This window comes from Diabrotica virgifera, chromosome 8 (assembly GCF_917563875.1).
Source record: "Diabrotica virgifera virgifera chromosome 8, PGI_DIABVI_V3a".
Taxonomy (NCBI): domain Eukaryota; kingdom Metazoa; phylum Arthropoda; class Insecta; order Coleoptera; family Chrysomelidae; genus Diabrotica; species Diabrotica virgifera.
In genome coordinates, this window is record NC_065450.1 from 218,680,241 (window position 1) to 218,701,367 (window position 21,127).

At 31.9% G+C, this 21,127-nt stretch overlaps 1 protein-coding gene across 3 annotated transcripts in view; it reads left to right on the top strand.

The window, feature by feature from the left end:
- Positions 1 to 21,127, top strand: part of LOC114336430 (putative inorganic phosphate cotransporter) — a 76,517-nt gene that overhangs the window by 35,916 nt on the left and 19,474 nt on the right. Inside the window, exon 1 of one of the 3 annotated variants that reach the window (XM_028286803.2) lies at positions 2,607 to 2,695. The exons of the other annotated variants lie outside the window; for them this stretch is intronic. Within the exon in view, the coding sequence (XP_028142604.1) occupies positions 2,647 to 2,695 (49 nt within the window). The 5' untranslated portion in view covers positions 2,607 to 2,646. Of the gene's footprint in view, positions 1 to 2,606; positions 2,696 to 21,127 lie in introns of those variants that run through there. 3 annotated transcript variants of the gene reach the window in all.

Here is a 21,127-nt window from a genome sequence, read left to right on the forward strand (position 1 = left end):
TGTAAAGACCAATTCACCTCTTCAGCAATTCACGTGATGGTGTAGTCATACAGTGCCTAAAGGCCATATCTTTATAAATGTTATCCATCGTTTGAAATTTTAAGTAATACTTAATGTTAATGTAAAACATTTTTATACCATTTGAAGGGTTTATATCCTGGTATTTTTTGGTGGCTCAACATTTGATTAACCAATTCTTGCATTTAGCACTGATAATGATATTTTATATATCGAAAACGTTCTGATTTATGTAGCCATTTAAGGGATTTTAATAATTTTATACATTTTATAAAGGATTTATCAATAAAATTTTTTTGTGATAGATGGAATACAGCCAGCTGTAGGAAAATTCTTTCCTTGTGGATTTTGTTCAAATTGTTTATCCCAGACCTATTTTTTTTTCTAATAACATACAACATAAAATATTGAAAATATAAAGTTTCCCGAGATTTATGCAAAAAATATATCGATTTTCCTGCTATAGGCAGTGGCGTGCTGGCCATATAAATGAAACGGTGCAATCACCGAGAGGCTGCGGCCTCTTGAGGCCGGCAAAATAAGTTTTTTTTCACAAAAATTTCTAAATCTGATGTTAACAAAACATTTCACAAAAATTTAAATCTTTTTCTATTGTAAAATTCAGTTTAAGTAAATTAATAAGTGATTGCTACAAATAAATAAGCATTTATTAACTCTCTCAGTGACACAAGTATCTTGTGAAAGAAGCTTTTCAACGTTGAAATACATAAAAAATAGGTTAAGAATTATTTTAACACAAGATCACTTAGAAATATTTGTGCTAATGGCTATAGAAAAAGACACTTTGCACGAGCTTGAAAATAATGAAATAATCGACGAATTTGCTCAAAAATCTTCTTTAAGGGCGTAGGCGCAAAATTTCGCGCCAATGTGTTTTAAATGTATTTATTTTTTCGAATCCTGAGAAAACTAATAAAAATTTTTGAAAAATTAACCGCAGATTGAAAGATTATATTATTACTGAGGGCCGAAAGTCCCTGCAACCTTCTATAATGTTTATTTTAATAAGTTACAGGGGGTAAAAAAAGAGGAAATTTAGTGTGATTTTTAATTTCAAATATTTCATTCAAAAGAAACATTTTGGTTATTCTAAGGGACATTACGCCCTCGGTAATAATGTAATATTTCATTCTGCGTATAAAGTTTTCAAAAATACTTATTAGTTTTCTCAGGATTCGAAAAAAAAATGAATGCTTTTAAAACACATTGGCGTGAAATTTTGAGCCTACGCCCTTAATGCGGAAATTATTGAATGAGAGTTAATTATTTTATAAAATAATTGCCAAATAATGTTTAGATTAATGCGTTGTATTAACATTTAATAGTTATTTATGATATAAGTGTTAAAAGTACAATTTTAAGGCACGCATGTGAAAGTTTGCAGAATGAGCGAAGCGAATTCTGCAATTCACATGAGTGCCTTAAAAATGTACTTTTTAACACGTATATCATACAATATTTTTTCTACAAACGTTAAATTTTATAAAATACAATATTTTTGTTAATTGCTGAAACCATGAAACCTATGACCCGTAAAAGGTAGAGCTGGTTGTCTACACTCGAGGGGAATGTCTAAAAATTCTTAGCGAAAATATTATACCGTTACATAAACTTTTTTTTTCTACAAACCTGTTAAAATTGCAATAATACAGTTTAAATTAAATTTTAAAAAACTTTTAAACCACCTTTTTCAAATTGCGCAAATTGTACTATTAATATTAATGTTAATAAATGAAATATAAATATTTTGACGTTTCACAATTAGACAATCCACTTTTAACTGCAGTGTCTTAAAAATGTTAAAGCACTAGGCCTTAAAGTAGCATTTTTAACGCTCCTATGGAGTGCTAAAAATTGGATTTTTAACATGGTTGTAGAAAAATATTGTTAAATTAAAGTATTTGTACTGTACTTGTATTTGTACTCTCTTGTATAATTATTATTGATTTACTAAAATTCAACTTAATACATAATTGAAAAATTCTCAAAATTTTGTTTTATTTTCATCTTTTAATCACATTAAATTTATATATATATATATATATATATATATATATATATATATATATATATATTTATTCAGGAAATTATGGTTTCTGCCTTACTGCAAACAACATTGTCACACATGTGATATTTATTATTTTTGTAAGATTGCTTATCCTTAAATAAGAAAACAGCAAATTTTAAACAATTTCATTGAATTTAAAATTTAATGCTTGATTTAAAAATAATTTATATTTTTGTATTTTTGTTTTATAAATAACGATTAAAATATCCTGAAAATAGAAGGTAAAATGAGGATGGGAGGTCGCTTTTCTATAAAATCACCGGGCCGCTTGTACGCCACTGGCTATATGTACATATTAACTAAAACTGTCAAATACTACAACTATTGCGCTGTCTTGAAAAAAATATTTCCTGGGCTATATCCTCATACATTTTTCTAACGTAGTGTAAACAAAACCCCTTCAGAATTTCCCTCAATACACCAATGCTCCAATTTTCTATTATCGCTGGAATTTACACGTCTTCATGAACAAAATTATTGCATAATTCATTTCAACGATTCACTCGATTCTCAGTGTATTGAAATTATTCAGTCAAACAATGAGATTTTTTAAAAAAAGAACATTTCCTGTGAATCCAGTTTCCAAAGGTATGTAAATGTATAATTTGCTATCATAACTATTTCATCGATTAGCCGTATTGTATATTATATACACCTATATAATATTATATACATTTTTTGTGATCTTGTAGTACATTTTTTTGTTTATTTTGTGTGTCTAGTTCCTTGATAAATGTATATTAAGGATGTCCACATTTTTCATTGTATTCCTTCACCCAACCGTTTTCTCCAGTTCTTTCTGTTTTGCCAGTCCCCTACCTGCAGATTTCTTCTTTCCATTGCTTAGTTTACTTCACCTCTGAAAGATCTTCAGAGTTTGCCTCTTTTCCTTCTTCCTATCAGGCTCCACTTTGTTATTCTGTTGCTCTAACGTTTTGGTCTGCTCTTCTGACATAGGAATTCGATCTCTGTTGCTCTTATTTTGTTTTCGGTTTTTTTATTTATTATCCAATTTTTACACCCATAAATGAGATACTTCATGTCAAGGTGTTTTATATTCTTCTTTATTTCCCGCTGTTTTATTTCTGTATTCTCCGTTGTTAGGTATTCAGTTTTCTTTGGGTTTATTTCCATCCCATTCTTTGTATATTCCTCATCAGTTTTTGCAGCTTTTCCAGTTTCCTCATCATAAAACTGAGATCATCTTTTTCGTTCCGTTCATTTTCGTGCGTTTCATTTTGTGTGATCACTATTTGGTCGTCAGCAAAACTTATGATATATAGTCAATATAATAAAGGTATTCATTTCTTACTGGTATACCCATTCCTTCACATGATAGCTACCTTGTTATTCCTGTAGAGTGCTTTTACTCTATTTATGTTTGTCCATTCTTTTTTTATTGTTCGACCGTATAATGGGATCTAAGCAAACTTTTCCCCGCTATGAACCCTGCTAGCCCAATAAATGACCGTTTTGGAGTGTAATTTCCAGGGGCAACTCCGAATTGCATGAAAATTTGGATTTAGGTTCTACTTACCCTCCACTTCAAAGTTGAATTTGTGCCGTTGGTTGCTTTTACTTGGGGGGTGACATTTACCCCTTCTCGGGGGGTGAAAAACGCGTGTTTAAAATAAGGCCGGTAATGGACAAATTTACTTATTTTAAGCACCTTTTGTTCTATAAAGTTTTTTACGTAAGTCAATACTTTTCGAGTTATTCGCGATTTAAAATGTTGATTTTTCGACAAAAAAACTACGTTTTCAGACCGTTTTTCCCAAATAACTCAAAAAATAAATATTTTATGGCAAAAAATATTTTTAGCAAAAGTGTAGCCTATAAAAAAAACGAAAAAATGGTGTACCAGTAAAGTCTACAAATTGAGTAGAGGCAAAGTTGTAGCTCATGAAAAATACGTTCTTATTCGTCTAATTCCAAATCGAATAATTCAACGCGAAATCACCGAAGAAAGAAGCGTTTTTCGGGAAAACCTTATTAACATTTTTAAAGTATCGAAAAAGCTTGTTATTTGTTTTTTACAAAAGTTTACAGCATCAAAAATAAACGAGTTACACTGAAAAAAATGTTGGCCCCTTTTTTTTGGTAAAAAAAATCGTGCTAACCTCCCTCTATTTAGCACCCTAAATGAAATTAATCGTTTGGATTTACCATATATTTTAACTGTATATGTATTGTTTATATGATCTGTAAGTTTGATTGGTTTGAAGTGCTTATTTTGGAAAACATTTGGTTTTATAGTAAAAAAAAATGTTCTAAAAATTTTTAAAAAATTTAATTTTTTCAAAATAACTTAAAAAGTATTGGTGATAAGAAAAATCTTAAAGAGTAAAAAAACGTAGGTTTTGCTATTATAGATATGCTAGTTTCATTTTGTTTCTCCGTAAGACAAAAATTGGTTAAGATATGGCTGTTCAAAATTTGCATACACTCGTGATTAGTGACCCATTCAAGCTTTCTCAATTATATCTCTTTCAAAAATAAACACTAAACTGGTGAGACTGACAGATCATATAAAAAATAGATAGGTAAGTAAATTGTTTGTAAAGCGGTAGCGATTAATTTCATTTGGGAAGCTAAACACGGCTAGATTTTCATGATTTTTTACAAATAAAAAGAGGGCCAACTTTATGTTGAGCGTAACTCGCTTATTTTTAATGGTAAAAATTTTGTTAACAATTAAAACAAAGCTTTTTATAAACACTTTAAAACAGTTTAAATGGGTTTTCCCGAAAAGTGCTGTTTTTCGGTGATTTCACCTTGAAATATTCGATTTGGAATTAGACGAATAAGAACGTATTTTTCATCAGCTACAACTTTATTTTTATTTGATTGATAGACTTTTACCATTGTTTATTTACACAGGGTCTAGTTATACAATGCTTTTACTGATACACCATTTTTTGGGTTTTGTATAAGCTACACTTTTGCTAAGGATATTTGTTTCGATAAAATATTTACTTTTTGAGTTATTTGCGAAAAACCGTCTGAAAACGTAGTTTTTTGTTGAAAAATCAACATTTTCAATGGCAAATTACTCGAAAAGTATTGACTTACGTAAAAAACTCTATAGAACAAAAGTTGCTTAGAATTAGTCATTTTATCCATTTCCGGTCTTATCTTGAATGTATGTTTTTTCACCCCCGAGAAGGGGTGACTGTCACCCCCCAAGTAAAACCAACCAACGGCACAATTTCAACTTTGAAGTGGAGGGTAAGTAGAACCTAAACCCAAATTTTCATGCAATTCTGAGTTGCCCCTGAAAATTACACGGTATCGCCGAATTTCCCGTTCATTTACTGGGCTATGCCTAGTGTTCCCCGATTTTCTCCCTCACGTGTATTCGTACTTCCTTGACAGATGTATTACATAACACTATGTCATCTGTAAACCTTAATTTACAGACGTACACCATCATCATCATGATTGGCTCGACAATCCTTTGTGGATTTTGGACTTCTTCTTTAAGTACCGTGTATGTATTCAGACGTTAGCCTTCATCAAGTTTACAATTTTCTGAAACCCTCGTCTTTCCACACCGTTGTCTAATAGCATGCAGCCATGAAAGATTCTTTCGACCAATCCATTTCTCTCCACACAATTTTCTTTTTGTCTTTGCTTTGTTAGTATTTCCCCCCCTTAGCTCGGATAATATGGACCGCACGAAAAAAATTGTTAAGAATAAATTGTAAATTTGGAACAATTTCAGTCTTTGCCATTTTTGTTTAGAAGTAAAATGGCTGAAATTTTAAGCCAACACAGTTCTCCTTTAAATTCAGGGTGAAGAATACAATTTGGGGTAGCTTGTCATGCAAAGTTAGGCCGTTTTTGTCTAATGCTACTGGACTATTGGTTGTATTTGACTTCTAATTTTCGATAATTCCATTCCATATTGTGATTTTTTGTGTTATGTTTATCAAGCCAAGTGTTCTCACGTCGATCATTTTGGAAGGGTGGATGTTTATTTTAGTTATAACATGTCGAAAAGTTGTATTAGTTATGAAATGAGGAAATGACGTATATATAAAAATCGAAAACAAGATAATTAGACCAGGAGATATTATACAGAAGTTCAGCCACGATTTTCTCAGTCCTGCCTTTTGCAATACTGGAAGGGTAGACGAAGTACTTACAATCTGTGAAAACATTCGCAAATTTCCTGTGACATTTCCCTGTAAAAACTAGATTTTCCAAAAAAATAAAAATAGGGTTTTGCGATGAATTTCTGAGTCCTGCCATATCCGTAGAATGACAGGACCAAAAATTTTTGGGCAGGAGGGTTGCAAACGGGCTAACGGAGTATACATATATGTATACAAACATGTAAGGAAAATAATGAAATTTTCATGATTTTCTGGGTCCTGCCAACTAAATAAATTAAACATATTTATTTCAAAATGATCAAAAAAAATATTGGCATGACGTCTCCTAATGTTTAAGTATACTTGTCGCTTGGAAAATTCTGCTGAAAATTTTCACCCTGATTCCGTGATTTTCTGAGTCCTGCCTTTAAAAGTTTTAATGCTCAAATGCAATCAATACTTTTTCGGTACTCGGCAGGAAGGTTAACCGGTTCTTGTAAGACGGCAGGAGTCCTAGATTTGTAAGAAAATTCGTGAAAAATTCCACGATGTTCTGAGTCATGCCATTTTGCATATGTTTCAAGAATCATACTATTTACAAAGAGGCAGGATGGTTTTATAGTTATTTCGTATACAGGGTGGGGCATTAGTGTGACAAAGTCCAATTACTCGTTTGTCGTAAGAGATACGAAAAAAAGTTATTTAGATAAAACGTGGGGCAAAGATAGGAATATAATTTAAAAATATTTTCTAATGTACAGGGCAACCCGTATTGACAGGGCGACACAAAACTATGTTTTTTTAAATAGAACACCCTGTATATAATTTTAAGATTCCTAAGATCATTTTAAGACAATTTAACACAATTCACCCAATCCAAAAATGTTTCCTAAGGGAGCTAGAGCTCTTTGAAGATGGCGCCTTGTATTTAGTTTTTTTTTTATATCTCTAGAACGCTTCCATTTCGATACACAAAAACTGGTACGCCTTTTTATCTTCCAGAGATAAATCGATTTCATCAATTGCGAATCTCTAGTACCGGTCATAGGAGTCCGTTTTGGGTAGGACAACGGTTATTTTATCGCATAACTTTTTTGTCTTTAACTTTTAAGCATTTTTGACACTATATTATTAAATTGTGAGGTATTCTAGTACTAAAAGGTACTCTTGATTTAAGTCGGTAGGATGCACCGTTTTCTTGAAAAATCAATTTTAAAATTTGTCGTATTTTGAATTTAAGGAAAATTTAAATAAAAAAATAAAAAGAAACAGTGTATTTATCGACTTAAAGCAAGAGTAACTTTTAGTGCTAGAATACCTCATAATTTAATACTCTACTATCAAAAATGCTTAAAAATTAAAGCAAGTTATGAGATTTCGTTGATCTACCCAAGACGGACGCCTATGACCGATACTAGAAATTCACAATTGATAAAATAGATTCATCTCTGGAAGAGAAATAAAAGTACCAGTTTTCGTTTTTCTAAATAGTTTTTTTTTATTTTTTTTTTTTTCATGTTCAAAAACCGCAAAATTTTTCAAATCGATTTTTCTAGAACCTGGCGCATCCTACCGACTTAAAGCAAGAGTAGCTTTTAGTACAAGAATATCCCATAGTTTAATAATCCAGTGTCAAAAATGCTTAAAAGTTAAACACAGAAAAGTTATGCGATAAAATATCCGTTTCCCTACCCTAAACGGACACCTATGACCGGTACTAAAAATTGACAATAATTGATGGAATCGATTTATCTCTGAAAGATAAACAGGAGTACCAATTTTCGTTTTTCTAAACAGAAGTGTTCTGGAGCTATTTAAAAAAAACTAATTACAATAAGCCATCTTTAAAGAGCTTTAGCTTCCTTAGAGCATTTTCGGACTAGGTGAATTGAGTTAAATTTTCTTAAAATTATCTGAGGAATCTCCGGGCTTCGTTTGTTAGAAGAGTTTCTGGACACCCTGTATAATAGGTACAATCCCTACTATAACCAATTAATAAAATTGTAAAATTATTGATTTTCTTCCTATTAATTTTATTACGTTTACTTAGATACAAATATGATCTAATCACTTAAAATAAAGATCTTACAGTTTGGCTAGATTTGAAAGGTGTGTAAAAATCCGAGACATTACTCAGGAAAATAATATTTAATACCGTACGATTGTTTTAACGATATAAAAATTAATTTTTTTTGTATTAAATATCTTTGCGATTATCCTGCCACGTTGTAAACGGTTTTAGATTAGTGTTTTTTAAGCATACTTGACATGTCATGACTCAGAAAATTGTGGTGATATGAATATGTTTGTATAACAACCAGCAATAATTTTACAGACTTAAAATTTTATTTTTATACACGAAATAACTACACAACCATATTGCCTCTTTGTAAAGAGCTTTATATTAACATTCTTGAGATATGTGCAAAATGGCATGACTCAGAAAATCGTGTAACTTTCCACATTTCTTACACATTTTTTAACTATGTATAGGAAAAAAGGTGTAACTAAACATCCTGCCATTTTAAATAATGTCTACTTAAATTATTTATTTTATAATAAAATGTATTTTATGACTCAGAAAATCACGGAACCAGGGTGAACATTTTCTACAGAATTTTAAAAGGGACAAGTGCAGTTAAACATTAGGAGACGTCATGCCAACATTTTTTTCGATCATATTCAAATAATTATGTTTAATTGATTAAGATGGCAGGACTCAGAAAATTATGAAAATTTCATTATTTTCATTAAATGTTTGTATGTATGTTTGTATGTCTTGATCCCGCGTATGAAAAAAAAGTTGATTAATAGCAAGCTGAAAATTTGTTAATAGCTTAAGGGTGTCTAGTCGGACAAACTTTGAAATATGGGAACACTGGAACAGGGGAAGTTTTAGTTATGGAACAGGTTAAAAATTTGGAACGGTCAGACCACGAAAACGGCACATGTATTTTGCTCTACAGAACAGACTTAACCTCTTCGAACAGAGATTAAACTCTCATGCAAAAATCAGACTGCTATTTATCACCAAATGGGCGTTTTAATGAGTGGAACATGTAGAATATGTCAAATGACAGGAATTATGACAGGTGATAAATAGCAGTCTGATTTTTGCATGAGAGTTTAATTTGTGTTCGGAGAGTTTAAGTCTGTTCTGTCGGACAAAATAAATGTGCAGTTTTCGTGGTATGACCGTTCCAAATTTTTAACCTGTTCTACAATTAAAACTGCCCCTGTTTCAGTGTTCCCATATATCAAAGTTTATCCGACTAGACACCCTTAAGCTATTAACAAATTTTCAACTTGCTATTAATCAACTTTTTTTTCATACGCGTGATCCAGACCTCTATCTATATACTCCCTTAGTCCTTTTGAAACCCTCCTGCCCAAAAAATTTTCTTCATAAAATTGATAGTATCCTGTCATTCTATGGATATGGCAGGACTCAGAAATTCATCGCAACTCCCCATTTTTTTCCTCATGAAAAATCTAATTTTCACAGGAAAATGTCATAGGAAACCCGTGGATTTTTCCATAAATTGTAAGTATTTTTCTAACCTTCCAGTATTGCAAAGGGCAGGACTTAGAAAATCGTGGATGAAGTTCTGTTAATATCTCCCGTTTTAAATTACCAACTTCAAAACAGCAAAAGGGCTACTACAGGGATGTCCAACGTTACCAACTCTATTTATAATTTTTTAGAACACCCACTAACAACTTGGAAGTCAAAATGTAGGGGTACGGGAATACTGATAAGGAACGAAAATCTCTACACATTGTTTTTCGCAGACGGCCAGATGGTCATATGGCTCAAGATGAGAAATATATTAGTTACATGGTAAGAAAGCTAAAAGAGGAATACGAAAAGATGGGCATGGAAATAGATATGAAGAAAACGGAATACATAGCAACATCGAAAAAGACGTTAAAAGTTGGGAAATGGAAGAACACTTAGAAATAAAAGAATCGAAGAAATTTAAATATTTGGGTTTTATAATGTCGAAAAATGCAAAAACAGAAGAAGAGATCAAAAGTAAATTGGGACAAACATCTTGTATAAGAGAACTCCATAGTGTAATATGGAAAAAAACAAGAAAGAAAAAGCAAAAAGAAATTATATATCAAACAATAGTACGAAGTATCATGACATATTATGCAGTAGAAAGGGTACCCCCCGTTAAGATAGGCAAAATGCCCCCACTCTCAGAATTCAATTTTTTTATTTTTTTTACGTTCTGTGCAATTAGAAAATGAGATAACGCGGATTTTTAGCTCGCCACCCCCCCCCCCCTACCCCTCCCCCCACAGCCAAAAACGTAGATTTTTAGATTTATTTTTTTTTAGTTGGGTTGCAATTGATTTAAAAATTTCAAAAAATTCACACGTATAGTTGAGGCTTTTACAAAATATTTCCATTTTTTATAGACCCTTAGGTCGAGTGTACATAACCTCAAATTTTTTTTAACTTTTTAAAACCTATAACTTTTTTTTGGAGGGGGCTGCAGGTCCAATTTTTTTGCATTTCGTGTATTTTATCACAAGCTATCTCTCTGATTTTTTTCAGATTTTTCCGTCAGGTGCGCCATCTTGAAAAATTCGGAAAACTGTTTTTTTAGGGGGGTTTTGGGGATTTTCTCTATTTTATAGACAGCAACATAGATCAACTCAAGGTTTTGTTAATAGATTATGTATAATTTGAAATAACTGAGTTTATTAGGATATTCAAAAATTGGGCCAAACACTTTTAAACCCCCCAAAAACCATGTTTGTTTAAAGTTTTGTAAGGATTTTGGCGGGTCTAATTATATTTTTTGAGGTAGATACAGCCTGAATTTTTTTTAAATTTTTTTACGTTCTATATGATTTTAAAAAATTAGGACTCACCGCAATTTTAGCCCACTTCCCCTATTCCCCCTCCCCCACAGCCAAAAATGTCAATTTTTCGATTTTATTTTTTGGTTTGCAATTAAATTGGTTGCAATTAAATTATAAATGTTGTTCTGAAGCTATTTTTTTGTGGCATTTTTGTAATTAACTATTCTAAATGGGAAGTAAACCACAATTTAACTAAAAAATGATTTTATTTTCCATCTGTAATGCGATAGAGAGAATTCGATAATCTGTGACGCACTGAAAAAATGGTTTGGGTCGATCTATATAAATAAGTCAGATTAAATTAAATTATTAGAAGATTTTTTTACCAAGCAACATTTTTGTTTAATTTATTAATATTTTGTATTTTGACAACGACGTCCGTGATGGACGGCGAAACGTTAATAAAATCATATTTTAGTTAAATTTTGGCTTATTTCGCATTTAGAATAGTTAGTAATTATTAAATTATAAATTACAAAAAATTCACACGCACAGCTGAGGTTTTTACAGAACATCTATTTTAATGGACCCGAAGGTCGAGTGTACATATTATAACCTCATTTTTTTTTGTTTTTTAATAGGTACGTATAACTTTTTTTGGCGATGGCTACTAATTTTTTTTTGTTTTGTGTATTTTACAAACCATCTACGTTTGGTCCTTATAACAAATCCACAAGGTGCCAGGCAATACCGCGATCGGAAAATTGTTTAAACATTTTTTTAAACGAATTCAAAAAATCAATTTTTTCACTTCGGACAAATTTGTTTTAGATTCTCTGGATCAAACTGAGCAAAAAAGGTATCTTGTGATTTTTTTATAAAATTGACTGTTGTCGAGTTACATTCAATTTCAAATTTGAAAAACGCGAAATAGTCATAAAGTGACCAACTCAAAGTTTAAAGCCCCCTGCAATAGCCTAAAGAAATTTTTGTCATTATTTTATTTCTAACTATTATTTTTAATAATTAAAAATGAGCGCTAAGCATATGTATTGAAGCGGCCGTCCGCGAGAGGAAGATGTACAATATTCATTGGACGTTTTAAAAAAATATCGATTGGAAGTCAAAAATACGTTTTAAAAAAATAAAAAAAAAATTGAGGTTATATGTATTGTAGACTCGACCTACACGGGTCTATAAAAAATTGATATGTTTTGTAGAAGCCTCATAAAAATTTTAAATTAATTGCAACTTTAAACAAAAAAAATAGAAAAATTAACATTTTTGTGGTGGCAGGGGGAGGGTGTGGTGGGCTACAAATGCGATTAGTCTTATTTTTTAATCACATATAACGTAAAAAAATAAAAAAAAAATATTCAGGCTGTATCGATCTCAAAAAATATCATTAAGCCCGCAAAAACCTTTACATAACTTAAAAAAACATGGTCTTTGGGGGGTTTAAAGGTGTTTTGACCAATTTTTGATAATTATAAAATACTCAGTTATTTCAAATTATACATAATCTATTAACAAAACCTTGAGTTGATCTATGTTGCAGTGTATAAAATGGAGAAAATCCCTAAAAACCCCTTAAAAAACAGTTTTCCGGATTTTTCAAGATGTCGCACCTGACGGAAAAATCTGAAAAAATCAAAAAGATAGCTTTTGATAAAATACACAAAATACAAAAAATTGGACATACAGCCCCCTCCAAAAAAAAGTTATAGGTTTTAAAAAAGTTAAAAAAAAATTTGAGGTTATGTACACTCGGTCTAAGGGTCCAAAAAATGGACATGTTTTGTAAAAGCCTCAGCTATATGTGTGAATTTTTTGAAATTTTTAGATCAATTACAACCCAACTAAAAAAAATTAAATCTAAAAATCTACGTTTTTGGCTGTGGAGGGAGGGGTAAGGGGGTGGCGAGCTAAAAATCCGCGTTATCTCATTTTTTAATTGTACAGAACGTAAAAAATTTAAAAAAATTGAATTCTGAAAGTGAAATTTTGTCTATCTTAACGGGGGGTACCCTTTGGATCATAAACAAAGGAGTTCATTTATATAAACAAAGGATCATAAAGGATTTGGAAACCAAAGACCAGAAGAGATAGTATATTAAATGAAGAGATAATGATAAATAAAATATAGATAAAATATTAGAAATAGCTTAGAAATCGTTACATTCACTAGAAGTGTAGAAAAAATCTTGCTGGTCCATTAAGTTTATCAGCTTGAGATCTCTACATTTATGCATTACTCATCCTTCGCAATTGGAGAAAAACCGTTGGAAAATATAATTAAAACATCCTGTTCTCGGAAAAAGTGTCTAGTTATTGAAATTATCTAGGAAATCAAATTAAAATTATTTACTACTAACTACGTACACATATAAATCATAATCAGTGTTATTATTTCCATATTGTAAAATCCCTAATACTTATATCTGCTATTAAATCGATTTAATTAGAATTTTTAATATATGCGAAAATTAGTAGGTACTGGAATATGGTAATACCAAACGGTATTCCTATTTTTTGGGAATTTTTTTTTTTATTTTATTTGGTCTGATAGCAAAGGTGTGTGGTTTTTAAAATGAATAAAAGGTTGGAACTTTTATTTATTTTTCTTTCTCCAAGACTTTTTGCTGGTGTTTTTATGTTGTTTTTAATTTTTTCCCAACCATCTTCTGTGTATATCTTCGTCTATTTCATATTTTCTCACCTTTTAAATCCTCCACGGAGTTCTACAAATATTTCTAAATCAAGATTAGCCAAATCGATCCAGTCGTTCTTGAGTTATAAAAAAGTTATAAAAAATTAAAATACCGTTTGTTCTTAACTTAACTTAAATAACTTCATTTTATGTATATAATATATTGTGTACATTAGTGTATACAGCAAGGTTACTGCACGCGTCTCGATATTACGCGTCACGGTACATATTATTTCGGCCCCAAGTATGTTGTATTGACTTCAAAAAATCTAAATATAATCGATGATTATATTACAATATAAAATATGGTAATATCAAATAGCACAAATAAATATTAATATTCTCATAAATAAAATATATTATTTTATAAAAACGTGGTAAAAAAGTTGCTTATATTATTATTGGACCTATAGAATATTATTTTGATACGCACTATTTCCTACAAATAATAATTATTACCGTTATCAACATAATATTCATTATTCTGTTGACGATCGCCCAAATACATTTGACAGAAACACAATTTACATTTTATAGAAACTTTGTATACCTATTATGTATAGTCCTGAAAGAATCATATGGTAAAACGAGAAAAATCAAAGAAGCGGCTCTAATTATGCTAAATGAAACCAATAGTGTCGCAAATTCCTCAACAGAATGCAGTATGGATATGGTTACGACAGAATCAAAAGAAAGAAAATACCACGATTAGTTAGTCTATAACATATCGAGGATGCATCATTTATATTTTAAAATATCATACATATTAAATCAGAGTTGGGTGTTAATTTTGAGAGTAAACTAAATGTAAGACCAAATACTTACCATGTCCGGATAGTATCGAACGGTCCGAAATAAAAATCAGCCGTATTTAGTATAAAAGTGCCATTTCAACGATGTAGACAGTGCCGTTTTATCCATTGGGCGCTTGGGGCGGACGCCCAGGGGCCCGTAGGGACGCTTCCTTTTATTAATAACAAATTAAAATCCGCTAAATAATCGAGGACCATATTTTTTAAATAGAGAAAAAGACTACGAAATACCTGCGATTTCGAAATGGTCTGATTTTAAGACTGATAAATAAGAACTGTGACAACTTTTAAACCAAAGAGTCCAACGATTCTTTAGAAAATTGTAAAAAAATGTATGAAGCTGGAGAAAAAGCTTATTATAGAAGATTAAACGGAACGGCAACTCTTATAGAGTAAAACCCAATGGAGGTGAAGAGACATGTTAAAGCTGTTTATTGTTACCCGTGCAAACTATTTTCAATTGAAAAAAAAATAGTTTAACTGATTTTGGATATATTTGGATACCTTACTCAAATCTCACGAAGAAAGTAAATTTCATCTGAACTCTATGATTACGTTAATAACAAGATCATCAGTTGGAGTTAGAGTTAGATGGATCATCAGTTAAATTGGAGTTATAGACGCTGGCTTAAAAGAGCAAGTAGAACGCGAACCTGACTATTGAGTAAAGGTCCCAAGACCTAAGAAGAGTTGTTGTAACCATTAAATTACTTGCTTCTCAAGGACTAGTTTTCGTTGACCCCATGAGAATTTAACGAGTCGTCATAAGGGAAATTACTTAAGTTGTCTTGTATACTTTACTTTTGACAACTTCCTAGCTCAGAATTTACAGCGGAACGCGAATAAAGAAAAAGGTTCAGTTAGCTATCTGTCTGACCAAACTTGCAATGAATTCCTGGAAGCGATGAAAACAAAACATGTAAAAACTTTTGACGCTGTAAATGTTTTACTTAAAAACTACGGATCCATGAAACATATTTTTAGTTAAGCAATAATAGAGACAAGAAATCGGCAGTTAGAAGTGAAGCCAAGGCACTGCATAATAAAATGGATACCTTTGAGACAGGTTAACTTGGATCTATTGACACTGATTTGGGCAAGGATTTTAAAACGAGTGAATGCAACAAGCAAAACATTAGAAACTGTGGATTTGGACGTGTCAATTGGAGTAGAACTAATGACATTTGAACTTTGTTGGAGACGTAGGAAATAAATTAAGCGAAGTTGAACTAGAAGCCAAAAATATTTTTTGTGAAGGCAATTCTCCTTGTGAAGGAAAAAATTTAAAAGAAAAAGAGCTGTTAACCACACTAAAAAAATAGCCAAAATGGAATACCTCGGTCACATCATGAGGAACAGCGAAATATATGGGCTGCTGCAACTAATCTTGCAAGGAAAAGTGGAAGGAAAGCGAGGACCAGGAAGGCGAAGGATTTCCTGGCTGAAAAATCTACGTACGTGGTTCAACACAACAACCACAAATCTTTTTAGAGCAGCAGTGTGCAAAGTACAAATTGCCATGATGGTCGCCAACATCCGAAATGGATAGAAACTACAAAAAGAAGAATTAAAATGTGTTTTAAATACCATAAAAATATATAGTTTGTGCTATAAGACAAAGGTAAACTATTTGGGGACAGGTCTACTTCTTCTTCTTCAACCTATGTTCGACCATCTTCGATCTCCATCGATTTCTACTCTTGGCAATTCTCATCCACTGCTTGCCCCCGACTTGTTTTATATCATCTGTCCACCTCTTCTGAAGTCTGCCTACTCCTAGCCTGTTCTCGCTTGGTCTCCAATTTGTTAATCTCTGTGTCCATTTTTCGGGATTATCTCGGGAAACATGTCAATATGTCGAATGTCAATATTTCGAATCCTGTCTCTCAAACTAATCCCTAGCATGGCCCTCTTCATCGCTTTTTGGGTTGTACTGAGCTGCTTTAAGGTTTTCTTAGTAAAGGTCATGGTCTCCAGTCCATATGTAGTTACAGGCAAGATACGTCATAAACTCTACGTTTTGGACACATTGGTATATCTTTATTCTTCAAAATAAAGCTTAACTTGCCGAAAGCTACCCCAAGACAATAATTATTGTATGCATCTTTTTATTTTGGCTACTTGGTTTTTTGGTTTTCTTTGGTTTTGCGGGACAGGTAGTTTACCTATATTCTTGGGATTAAAAAATGGTAAAATACAAAGATATGATATAAATATTATTTATTCGTAATAATGACGCACATAAATTTCACAGTAAAAAAATATATTACAAAAGAATGCGTTAATTGTTTTTCGAATTCAAGTTCAAATTGGTGCTAGAAATACCTTGACCAGTTCACGCTTGGGTTAGCAAGTTGAGATGCACTTGACGTGGGAAAATCACAACAATATAACTAAATATGATAAATTAATTTGCTAATTAGAATTGAAAAATGAATTCCTATTAACATTTTTTGATCGTTATAGTCCAGAGAAATAAGATTTTTCTCATGACACATCCCCCTTCAGTCCGAAACAATATTTTTTTAGAAGTATGCACATCTATAACCTATATGTTTCCTGCAGCCGATTTTGATGATATACATAGTTATAAACAAATGAAAATCAAAAAACGGTAAATTTTCGCTTTTTTCGTCTATTACTAAAAAGTAAAGCATTCCAAACAAATTTTAGAATAACAAACTCATAAATCATATAAAAAGCTTCAATATGGCGTTCGCTGACTATGTCTATCCTTATTTGTTGATTATATATACAGTGCTAGTCAAAAGTCCGTACCCCCCCTCGTATCTTTTGAACGGTTATACCTATAATAGTGAAATTTGGAGGGAGAAAATAAACGGACGTAAGCTTCTTAACTAGTTATGACAGGTGACGTCATAGTGACAGATGACGTTACAGAGCCACTGTGACCGATAATTTTAAATGGGACCTTATGGCAAGTGATACCTCGTATGAAAGGTATTTAAAATACCTATTCAGTCATACTAATTTTGTTTGAGTTTAAGCAAATTTTGATGAATAAATGAAATAAATATAAAATTGTAGTTTCGCATTTAATTAATAAAAATTCAAAATTCCGCCTATGATTACTTGTCAAACAGGTTGACGTTGACGTAAAAACTACTAGAGAATTAAAAAACGTCAACTTTTTTGACAAAAAATCCATAGGCGGACATTTGAATTTTTATTAATTAAATTCGAAACTACAATATTATATTTATTTAATTTATTCACCAAAATCAAAATCAACTTAAACCCAAAAAAATTAGTATGACTGAATAGGTATTTTAAATACCTTTCAAACGAGGTATCACTTGCTATAAGGTCCCATTTAAAATTATCGGTCACAGTGGCTCTGTAACGTCATCTGTCACTATTACGTCACCTGTCATGACTAGTTAAGAAGCTTACGTCCGTTTATTTCCTCACTCCAAATTTCACTATTATAGGTATAACCGTTCAAAAGATACGAGGGGGGTACGGACTTTTGACTAGCACTGTAGAACCTTCTTATTACAAGGATTGCTGAGACGCCTTTTTGTGCGTAAATTATATTGTAAATTTCAAAGCAATTGGTCAAATAGTTTAAAAGTTATTTAATTTGTTTATCCCAAATTCATTTTTTTTGTAACATTATAAGTCAGAATAAGTCAGAAAATTATGAGCTTACAGTAACACTTCGGACAGTTTATGAAAGAAGAACATTTATACTAGTAACTTATTAAAAAAAATGTCAAAAAGTAATTGTAAACAGTGTAAAATTATTTTGCAAAAACATGTCGATTTTTTACTTACTTATAAACAATTAGAATAAATTTTTAACCGTTACCCGTGAAAAAATTATTTTTTCATATTTACAATTATTTTTTGTCATTTTTTTAAATTAAATTAATAGTGTAAATCTTCTTCTTCCATAAACTATCCAAAGTATTACTGTAACTTCATCATTTTCTGACTTAGTGTTGTAAAAAAAATTAATTTGGGATAAACAAATTAAATAACTTTTAAACTCTTTGACCAATTGCTTTAAAATTTACGGTATGATTTAAGCACAAGAAGGCTCAGCATTCCATGTACTAAGAAGGTTCTAACTTAATTTTTACATAAGTTATGAATATTTATAAAAACTTAAAATTTATGATTTATTTTGCAATTTTCTAAGCAACCAATAAGGCTAGACATATTCAGCGAACGCCATAATTGAAGTTTTTTATACGATTTATGAGCTTCTTACTCTCAATTTTTTTTTTAAATGTTTAAAAGGAGAAATAGGAAGGTATAATTTTTAAAAAAATAGTTGGCAGCCCTCTCTCGCTCTCTCTTGTCGTTTCCTCATTATTGAGGATCGTAATGTCTTCCAATATTCCTAACAACATTTCTCCATTTGTATCTATCTTCAGCTGCTCTAAGAGCTTCGCAGAATAATTTTCCAGATGAATTCTTTATTTGGTCGGACCATCTAGTTGGTGATCGTCCTCTTGATCTTCTCCCCGGAACGTTTCCAGAAACAATTAATCTCACCAAACTGTGGTCACCTCTGCGAACCACGTGACCAAATTGCAGTATTCGTTACAGACATATTGTGGACAGACTTTTTTTAATCTTGAGCTGGTTTAAAATGGAAACTTTTGTCCTATGAGCTGTGCAAGGTATGCGCAGCATTCTTCTCCAGCGCCACATCTCAAAGGAATCAATTTTTTGGCGCTCGCATGCGCGAAGAGTCCAAGTCTCTGCTCAGTAAAGAAATATTGAGAATACAAGGGCATTCACCAGTCTCATCTTGATATTTTGAGAGATAGATCTGTCTTTCCAAACTTTAGTTAGGCGACTCATCGCATTTTTTACCATACCAATACGTCTCCGAACTTCTGCTTCACAGTTACCATTGTTAGTTATACTAGACCCGAGATAGACAAAGGTGTTTACTATCTGGTATTCTTGTAACTGTTACAGATAATTTTGCTAAAAAATTGGGGTGTATACCTCTATCAAATGATACTGTTGCCCGCCGAATTGGTGATATAGCTGAATATGTACAGGATCAGCTAATCAGGAAGTTGCGTGAAAAGCTGTTTTCGATTCAGCTTGATGAGGCAACAGTAGCAATAAATATGCTCATTTTATTGCCTACGTTCGATTTTGTGATGGCAGATCAGTAGTAGAACTACTTTTCTGCAAACCAATAGAATTGATAGCAAAGTCGCTTGAATTATTTGCTATGTTAAATGATTACATAAATGAAGCAAAAATAGAGACACTGCATGATCAACAGAGAAGCTCTGGCTCGAATATTGTGCTAACTACGGTTGTAAAAATAGTTAATTATCTACATAAAAATGAGACCTTTGAAAACTAGAATCTTTTCTGTACTTTGCAAAGACATGGATGCAGTACATTCAGCATTATTATTTTATTCTGAGGCAAGCTGGTTATTACGTGGGAAATTTTTACAACGTGTTTTGAATTAAGACATGAAATTGCCATTTTTCTAGAAGAAGAAAAGAGGCCGCAAGCCTAGATGTTTCACGATGGTTTATTTTTGATGAAATTGAGTTACTTGGTTGATATATTCGAGAAACTAAATATTTTGAACTTACAACTTCAAGGGCCCAATACACATATATTTGATACGAATGACAAAGTTACCGCTTTCTGTAGAAAATTGAAATTGTGGAGCAGAAATTTAAAGCAAAAAACCTAGAAATATTTGAAAATGTGGATGAATGTTTTAAAACGTACCAGGTTGAAGAACAACACGTGAAAGTTGTTTTTGTAACCATTGAAAATCATTTAGCAATGCTGACAAAAAATTTTAAAAGATATTTTTTTGCCGACGACCAATTAATACGTATGAATAGTTATGAGTGGGTCGGGAATCCGTTTCAAATTACACCCGAAGAGCTCTCTACTGCAGAAGAAGAAACCTTCATAGACTTCACAGCAAATGCCCAAATCAAGAAACAGTTTAATATTAGAGCCCTCTTTGAATTTTGGGCAGGGGTAAATGATGAGTTTTCTGCACTGAAAATCAGAGCGTTCCATATACTATTACCGTTTTCATCATCCTACCTTTGCGAAACAGGATTTTCCGCGGTGGCTGCTTTAAAGACCAAATATAGATCGCAGCTAAATATAGAGAAAAAACTGAGAGCGTCTATTTCTAATATTACACCCTGTTTCGATAAGCTTTGCTCTGCAAAACAGGCCCAAGGAAGTCACTAATTTACATTAAAGTTGTTGATTTAGTATTCAGTGCTCATAACTATGTATAGCTCCTTGTTCATGGGTATTTTATTTTTTTGTTTGTCAGGATTTTGTTTTGCTTTGATTTTAGTAAATTAGTCAATGTTTTAGGTGTTTTTTTTTGATATTTTCACGCCCCCCCATTGCTAAAAGCGCGCCCCCCTAGGGGGGCGCGCCCCACAGGTTGAGAATCACTGTTGTAACATGTTAGTCAGTTGAATAGTGTCGAATCTGTCGACTAACAATATGTTTGTCTTGGCCTTATTGATTTTTAGACCAACTTTATTGCTTTCGTACTCAACTCTTCGCAGGAGACCAAACATTTCTTGCTCATTTG